At 38.5% G+C, this 9,141-nt stretch overlaps 1 protein-coding gene across 1 annotated transcript in view; it reads right to left on the bottom strand.

The window, feature by feature from the left end:
* WASHC5 (WASH complex subunit 5) overlaps positions 1–9,141 on the bottom strand; it is an 87,703-nt gene that overhangs the window by 28,237 nt on the left and 50,325 nt on the right. The window contains exons 11-17 of the mRNA XM_019643429.1: positions 8,963–9,129; positions 8,809–8,884; positions 7,658–7,768; positions 6,755–6,895; positions 4,904–4,984; positions 1,403–1,504; positions 482–661 (exon numbers count right to left, since the gene is read on the bottom strand). Coding sequence (XP_019498974.1) covers positions 482–661; positions 1,403–1,504; positions 4,904–4,984; positions 6,755–6,895; positions 7,658–7,768; positions 8,809–8,884; positions 8,963–9,129 — 858 coding nt within the window. The remainder of the gene's footprint in view (positions 1–481; positions 662–1,402; positions 1,505–4,903; positions 4,985–6,754; positions 6,896–7,657; positions 7,769–8,808; positions 8,885–8,962; positions 9,130–9,141) is intronic.

Here is a 9,141-nt window from a genome sequence, read left to right as displayed (position 1 = left end):
AAAAAAAAAAAAGAGGCAAATAACAAGAGTTGGTGAGGATGTGGAGAAATTAGAACCCCTGGTGGATAAGAAAAATGGTGCAGATACTGTGGGAAACAGTTTTGTGGTTCATCAATAATTTAAACATGGAATTACAATTTGACCCAGCAATTTCACTCTTAGGAATGTGTTCTGATCAAATTCTACTGACTCATTAAGTCTTCTGAATTGTTGATCACTTGTGTCATAACAGGGGCAACAAACCGCTTCATTCTGTACCCACTTAATCATGTTTGCTTTCTCCTTAGGACAGTAAACTCCCAGAGGTCAGGTGTCATATACAGTTTTCTGCAACCCTCACAGCTGAAAAGGTATTTGCAACTATCTAGTGCTAACTGGTTTTTAGTAACTGTTTAGACAAACTTTGTTGTTGGCATTTCGGAGGTTTAGGGCATGTCAGAAATAATAAATACAGTCAAGAATTCAAAATGCACTTACACACCTTTGTTCTTAAGAAGTTATTACACTCTTGCTCCACGTTATAATTTATAATACGAGATACTTCTTCCTGCCAAATCTTCAGAGCGTAAATGTTGACGTAGTCCTGAATGTATTCAAAAGAACGATGGAATCCATCCATGGTGGCCCCCAACTCTTTCAGCTTGGGCATCAATTCACTTGGCTGTGCAAAGGAGAAACATAAATTCTATTATGTTGGAGTAGATTGTTAACCGCTACAGTCTATATTGGACTTTAAATGACACCCTAGGAGACTGCAGCAATAGTTTAAGATAGCTTTGGAAATACTTCTTCCCTGTCTCATCTAAGATGAGTGGTAACTCACGTCGGACATTTGGCAAAAAATAGATTTCATTCATTTGGGAAGGAAGCCTCGTATAAAAAAATACAGAAAATGAATGTTGATGATTTCTCTCACATCATTTGATAAATGTTAATATATCTACCTTAAAACACTTAAATTATTTTAAATTGAATTTACTGAGGTAAAAAGTACCCATATGTAAATTTTGGGCCTAGTTTTCTGAGAAAAATGACCACATTACTTAACAGATTAGGCAAAATAAAAAAAATTAGCCTTTATAGTTCCTATCTGCTTTAGGGTTAACCAATTCTTTCAACTATAGGAAGTAACTCTGAATCACAAACAACAGATCAATTCCTAAACTTGGGGATCACCAGGTGAAGAAAAGAAGTACTGGTTTTGAACAGGAATTCCTTATACTATGAATGGATTACAAAATAGGATCAAAAAGCACATCTGCTGATTGTACTGAAAATCATATATTAGATCCACGTTAGGAGGAAAGGTCTTGTTCACAATTGTGAAAAGTGGTGCTCTAGCCCATTTTGCAAGCTGAGTAAGAGAAAGAGAAAGGACAGACTCATTTTGGTCATCGGGTACCTTGGCTCGAGGGTTAAAGATCAACCCCCTGTGAAGAGCAAAAGCAACGCGTTTTACTAGCTCCTTCCTGATTCCGTCTTCCAGCAATTGTTTTGGATCCACCTGTGTGCAAATCAAAGAGTAATACATGGCAGTGAGGAAAGCTCGGTCCTGAAGAAATCCAATTGAAAAACGGTCTCCAAGATCCACTGTGAAACACTCTTCTGCCTCTTTTCTAAATAACCAGGGCTGTTTTCCTTTCCTGTACCTTATGATCTTGTGTAGCTAGGAGGGAATTAGACTCACCTCTTTAGGACTCAGTTTATCTCGGTAAAATTCATGATAATAATTTTACAACATGACATTTCAAAGATGGTGGGTATGGAAAGTTCCAAGTTGCCTCACATTTTAATCATGTCATGAAAAGTAAAAAATGTCTTTTCTTATCACCTGGAGGAGGGAGTGGAACGAAGGGCCTGCATTTGAATTAACTGTGTTTCCTCTGGGTGTTTTTTCAAGGCATCTATAGTCATACAGACAAACTCAAGTTTTGGGTAGGCCCACGCTGCATATCGACAATTCTCTTTTCTTTGAACATTCTTGGAATGGTTTTGTAATTGGGGGGATAAAATAAGAAAGCAAATCTGCTATTTAACTTTTTATGTTTATTATGCTGGTTCTTTTTTTTCTGTAATAAGAAAGCTTTTGTTATTTCCCCAAAGACAGTCTCCTATCAGATCCATAAAACATCAAATAGTTTTAATGCACACGCCTTTGAATTCCAAGACTTGTTTTTTTTTTTTTTTAATTTGTAAAGAACCATTCTTTTAAAAAGTCATAAAAGCAACTGGTGGGGTCCATCTGGGTTTGATTATATTTAAACTTCCAGGAAGACAAATGCAATGAAAAGTTGCAGAAATGACAAAAGCCAGAAAAACATGTTGAACTACATTGTGACTATGCAGTCAGCAACATCCAGGCTGGGGAGAGACCAAGGGTCAAAAGCCCTGGGTTCTTCAAAAGATGGATTGTAAGATAAAAAAGAACAGAGAAACCTGGAGATTAAAACAGACTTAAAAGACATGACATATTTTTTAAAATGGGTAAGTATAAACTATACTGTAGAGAGATTTCCTTTTGGATAATAAAACTATCAACAGAGACAGATTGGGTCAGGGCACACAAGGAGGGTACTGGGGTGGGAGCTGGCTCAGTTATATCTCTCGACTTGAGTGGTGGTGAAAAGAAATGGTATTTACCTTATAACAACTCATTAAGTTACATAAATGTTTCTGTAGCTTTCAGTATCTATGCTCTATTTTATGATAAAAAGGTAAATTATAAGTAAATATAATCGATGAGAAAAAAAATCAAAGAAGTAACATGAAGTTTTGAAAGAAATGTTCCTTGTAAGGACAGATTTAATGAAAAAGAGTTAAATGTTTTCATGAATCTAAAGGTCTCAAATGGACCTTCCAGTTCTTCCTAGAGTTTCACTAACTCATGAAGTGTTCAGAACTAAGAGAAAGCCCCTTTGCACCGTCCCTGCCTCACATTTCTGTCCCCTGCCCTGAAGTTAGCAACAGTTAACAGTTTTCATATGGACCCTCCAGACCTTTCTGTATTCATTTATATGCATATTTGTCCTTAAACACATATTTAACTTCAAAAGTCTAAATGGGATGATATATACATACACATACCTCGTTCTGCAATTGGCTTTTTTCACTGTAAGTCTTGGAAATCTTCCAGGGGCAAATTCTTTTCGAATGGCAGCAATCCATTGCATGAGTGCACCATGATATTCAGCCATTCTCTTACTTATAAATACTTAGATTATTTCTATTTTTTTGGTTACCTCTAACAATAAATGCTTATATCTCTGTGTATATCTCACTTGTTTTTTAAGTCATATTGATGAAAGTGAACTTATGCTTTTTATAAGTGTTTGAAATAGATCCTTAATATTGGGAGGTTAAAGGTTAGTAAGGGCCCTGAGTTGTCAGACTGGCAAAGACAGTCCATGTGATATTCCCTCTGCTCTTATTATCTGAAAGCTTGTGACTAAAGAGTTAAACTTTTCTTAAGTGGTCTTTCCTCTGATAATTATTGCTAATTGTTAGGTTTTATTACATCCTTCTTATATTGGTCACTCTGCATATTAACTGAATTAAACTGGCATCAGGCCTACAGCATGTTTAGTGGATTCTATTAATAGTCCAGGGGTATAATGGAATCTCTTTTAACACACTTCTGGAAAACACACTAAAGTTCCGTATCTATTTTAGGGTCATTTCCTATATTTTCTTGGATTTTCTTAACACAAATGTTAATCTGGCAATTTGATAAGTATAAATTTGTTTAAAAATCAGAAATGTTCAGATTCTACTGATGTCAAATAAACGCAAAAGTAGATACAAGCACCATGAACCCTGTGAATGGGCACATCACTAGGTATCATAGGGTTATAAATTAAAACAGCAATGAGATACCACTTCATACCCCTCGGAGAGCGAAAGTTTGAAAGTGCATAATAACAAGAACTGGCAAAAATGTGGGTAGATACACAGGAAACAGTCATTTCAGAAGGCAATCTGGCAGTATTGAGACAAATGAGGCATAAATATGCCCTAGGACCCAGTGACCCATTCCTGGGTGTGTACGAGCAGATTGCACAGGTCTGCAGTGGGGACATTTTCAGAGAAACTCATCTTGACAATGTTCATGATGATGAGGAATGTAGGTGTGATATTGGGCAACACAGATGTCTGTCCCTAGGGCAATGGATAAGTAAAATGAAATTCTATGCAACAGTGAGACAACCAACTATCGGACCCATAGCAACATGAATTTATTTCAGAAGTAGTAACTAGTGAGAAAAGTTGGAGAAAGAATGAAGAGACAGAGCTCAATGATTTAGATAAATCAAAAACACATGCATACATAAAATTACATGACATACTAAAAATAAGGATACTTGCATATCAGACAGAGTGGGTGCTATGGGGGATGAGAATGGCATAGGTATCAGAAGATGAGAAAGAAAAAGAGAGACGCTTACATGCATCAGTGTTGACAATGGCCTCACAATGACAATGGGGTATGATTATCTCAGTTCTCTGCACCTGGGATGCAACATAAAAATACTAAAAAGAAAGGAGTGTGGAAAAGAGAGACAAAGAGAGAGAGAGAGAGAGAGAGAGAGAGAAAGAGAGTGCGCGCGCACACGCATACTAGCTATTCTAAGGGAACTGAACCATCTTGTTTTCCTTGTTATTATAAAGATTCAATAAAATGGATTTTTCTTAGATTTAAATAACTCAGGTATTATGAAAAATGAAGATTGTAATGCTCTGTTCCTTTATCAATCCATGAGTAAAGTGAAGATCAAAAGCTGAATGTGAAACAGCAAGGGACCCGAGATGCTAGTGTCTTTCCCTGTTCCCCACGGGTTAAATACCACAGTAATCCAAACCAAGGGTCTTAGTACAAGGCCACACAGCCCAGCATCAAAGCCATTACCTTGATGATGCCGACTAAAGTTGTTTTCATCATTAAGATGCCTTCAGTAAAAATGGAAATAGCATGAGTCAGCTTGGCAACCTTTAACAAAGAAAAAGACATTAATGAGGTACTTCAGATAAAAGACCCTCCATTTCTAGGGGAAGCTAAAACAACCAGCCCATGGTCCCAGAACGGGGGAAGACAACAGGAACAAGTACACAGCTTCAGGATGCTTATGTGCCCCGTTCTGGTCAGAAATGAGGCTTTGTGGTGTCACTGAGACCACTGCTAGACATTAAATAGTTCTTTAAGCTTTGACCAATCATTTCCCCTTCTCTGGGCCTCATTTTCTCATGCATAAAATGAAGGCAGGACTTAATGATGTGAATGGTCCCTTCCAAGTAGAAAAGGCTCTTTGAGGCTCTGAGAAGGTAATCCGCCCTTTACTACCTTCTACATTTTTTTCAAGCAACACCAGGAAACACTGATAAGGTAGACAGGTGCTACATTTTTTATTTAGAATAAATGTGGAAATTCCAACCTTGAAAATCTAAATTCATGATGTAATTTTGGAAGCTGTGTTAGATGGTGTGAAATTGATAACAGGAATAAAATGTGATAACAATGGGCATCACATTTTCAATTTTCACATCTTTACTTCTAAGTTAGGGAGAAAGAAAAGCAGAAGTGTTTGGGAAAAATGGCCTCTGAGGTGCCTAACTATCGAGTGGGTTTGAAAGGCTGGCCATAGGAAATGGTTAATGGGTTATGGATTATTTCGAGCCACTGGTTCGATGCAAAGCAGGAACCTGAATGTGAAAAGTCTAGGCCATCTGGCCCAAGAGAATAAGGGCTGACTCATCAAGACTATGCACGACCAGAGTGATCAGCTGAGGTCCATCCACTTCCTCTGAGAACACTCAGGCAGGCAAGGCCTTCGATGACACCAGGACAGTGGGATGAATAAAGGTGTGATTGTACTAACGCAGCAAACGTAGTTACCATTTGTTGGGAGCTGGCTGCACCTCAGTATCTGACATGGCCTATCACACTGCTATTGTGACAAATCCTGAAGCTCTGGCTGAGAAACAGATATTGCTTTATGTTTTGAAAAATTTAAATTCCCCTTTGGATGCCCCCAGTAGGATAAAGATCTGACACCCCTTCTTATATTGATTGTTTTATTTTCTTTAAATAAGTGAGTTTTGGACATATTATGATAATTCTGCTTTACTGTTAGTTCCTTAATGATAGATTCTTAGTGATAGACAAGTTATGCACCTTATAATTCTTAAAGATCCTGTTTAGCCAGTAGTGTTTGAAATAGTTGCTAAGTAGTAAACATCCTTTAAGTGCCAAGGCAGGAACTCAGCTCTGGCCATTAGTGGAAGAAATTGATACATAGTTAGGATAAGTTAGTCATTAGTGAAGAACAGATCTGGCTGTACCCTGCAAAAGAAACATCGTGAGGAAGTAAAATTCGGAGAAAAACAAACTTCTAAAGAAAATGGACCCTGGGAAGGAAGGAACATTGAAACTATGTAGAAAACAATTTCCTAATGGGTAAAGGTTTAAACGTGGAAAAACAACTTTGGGAAAAACAGCTCAATGACGTAAATAATTACCTGCCCAGTATAAAAAGGACAGGCTGTAAAAATAAAGTGAGACATTAATTCTTGAAAAGCGCTTCTCTGTCTCCACCTAAGGGAACCCCTGGACTTGTGGGAGCCGGTCTCCCGCAACCATTGAGAGTGAGGGAAAAAGATCAGAATCCGTCTGATGGTCCTGGGGATATGGCAGGTGACAGACCTGTGATATTTCATGGCTTGGGTTTTAAATGTCAAAGGCACGAGTCAAAAGGGCACCCACCTCGTATCTTGGGCCGAGTTGAGCATAGTCTCTCAGCTTTTCTTTGTCCAGGCGGGTCGGCACTTCAATGATATCGTGGGTCTGAAGCTTTATGATCTTTAGCAGAGAAGTAAACATGCTTTCTGGAATGATCTGCAAGACCTTTAATGAAAGGGAAAAGCAGAAAAACAATTGAATGCCTCTTTTATTTTTCTTAGCTGATAAATGCTAAGGTGACAATAAGAAGGGAACCAGTGAGTACAAAGCCATTTGTCTACAAATGGGGGATGATGAGGGACCTCAAGGCGCTCATTTAATAACTGCTCTCGGGCACAGAGTATGTTCCTGCTCACAGATATAAGGCCAATCCTCATAGAAATGCTGCAAAAAGATGTATCTTTTCCACATGACAAACTTGTAAAAGATTGAGGTCGGAGACGTTAAGTAACATGGCTGTAGAACACTCAGCTAGTAGGTGACACAAGTAAATTTTGAACCCAGGCCCGTCTGGCTCCACATTGCAGCGTAAGTTCTTGAAACAAGGACCAAACTTCCCCTGAAAACTTTAAATTCCAACTAGGATATGTTGGCTCTATATCTGGTACTTTTTACCTACCAGCTCTGTGACTTTACAGAAGCCATTATAATCTCTCTTCCTCAGTTTCTCCACCTATAAAATGGGATTACAACCACTAGCATTTAAAAAACAGGTGTAAACCTTCTTTGAAAGTAAAACCACATCTGCACATCCACACTGCCATAAGAATAAGTTTATTTTCAGGTATTGCAAATTTCTTCAATAAAATTAATAGAGGAAAGAAACGTGAGTGTACTTTTTATATGGCCCCCAAGCATACCTTTTGTATTTAAAATAGCAGTTATTTTTGCCAATAAAATAAATGTCACCTTGATGGCGTTTCTCACCTTTCTCACGTAGGACACCAGTTCACCGGAATAGTATTGAGACACGCTGAGAAGGTCAGGGCTGTTTGCTTGATTAATACGCAGGAGGGGCAAGTCAAGAGCAGAGGCAAGCTGGAAGAAAAACAAGATCTGTCTCTCTTTTTCAAGTCCCAGAAATCTCGATCTTTCGAGAAATAGTAATGTATCACACAGCCCTTGGGCTTTACCCAAGAAAGCAGCAACCACGAAACTGCATCAATGTTATTACTAGTTTTGAACAACAATATAATGTTTAAATGACAGTCTTTGGCTACAGCGGTGGTTCTCAGATTGTGGTCCCTGGACCCACAGTATCAGCATCACCTGGGAACTTGCTAGAGGTGCCAGTTCTTGAGCTCCAGCCCAGACTGACTTAATCAGACACTCCGGGGGGCAGGGCCCAGCAATCTGTGTTGTAACGAGATCCCTGGGGATTCTCCTGGGCCCTCAAGTTTGAAAGGCACTGTGTTACAGAAGACAGCTCGTCCTCTGTGGGAATCAGACATTTTGATTGTACTGAGTCCAATTAGAGATGTCATGGCATATAGGCAATGCCATCATTTTATGTACCACTCAGAGAAAAAAAAACATGCTGACAACTGAACTCCAACACGCCATCAATGATGAAACCATCCTTAATCACAGGGCTGTTAACATATGAAAGAAAGTGCACTTCAGAATTGATATATGTGGTCATTTCATCGGAAGACACTGAGTAAATTATCTGTCCATTTATCATGATCTGAATTATTTTGAGAGCAAGGGCCAGCTATGCAGAATTTAAAAAAATGAGTGTGTAAAAGGATTTATAATTCAACCTAGGGAATAAGGGACCCACGGGATTCACATTTTTAGTATACTGGTAAAACTTTAAAGAAATTTACTTCTTTCATTTAAAAACAATTTTCTGTATAATATTTCAACTTATTAATTCAAACTTCAAATACGTCTGGCATCTTTTGAAACTATGCTCTCATAGGAGAATCGCTAACAATTTTCAGTTTATAAAAAATCCTTACGTTATCCCGCTTTCTAAAAGGATGAAATCTTGGGCCGAATTAACACATGAGGTAATAATGAAGGCCAACTCTTGCCTAGTAGCCGAGAGCGAGGTTTCACTGTTCTCTGCTTACCTTCAAGAATGTAGCTCTGAGTTTAGTAACCATGGATGGGTTTACCCTTATGCTGTCTTGCATGATAGAAGTGAAACTGCAAAAAAAGGGTAACCGGTTAGAAGACTTGCACAGTGGCCTTCATCCAGCACAAATGTCAGGCTATCCACATTACCTGTCAATTAACTGCCAAGCAAAGGAAAGGTCCCCCACGATCTGCATTGTGATCAGGACCTCCTCTTTAATGTTAATGGTTCGGATCATTTGGTGGAGGAACTTGCGCGTATCAGCAAGAAACTGACATACTTGGAGATTTGACTCCAACTGGTGAAATTCTTGAACCTGTGTTACATA

Source organism: Hipposideros armiger, unplaced genomic scaffold (assembly GCF_001890085.2).
Source record: "Hipposideros armiger isolate ML-2016 unplaced genomic scaffold, ASM189008v1 scaffold_78, whole genome shotgun sequence".
Taxonomy (NCBI): domain Eukaryota; kingdom Metazoa; phylum Chordata; class Mammalia; order Chiroptera; family Hipposideridae; genus Hipposideros; species Hipposideros armiger.
This window is presented reverse-complemented; position numbering and strand designations above follow the sequence as displayed.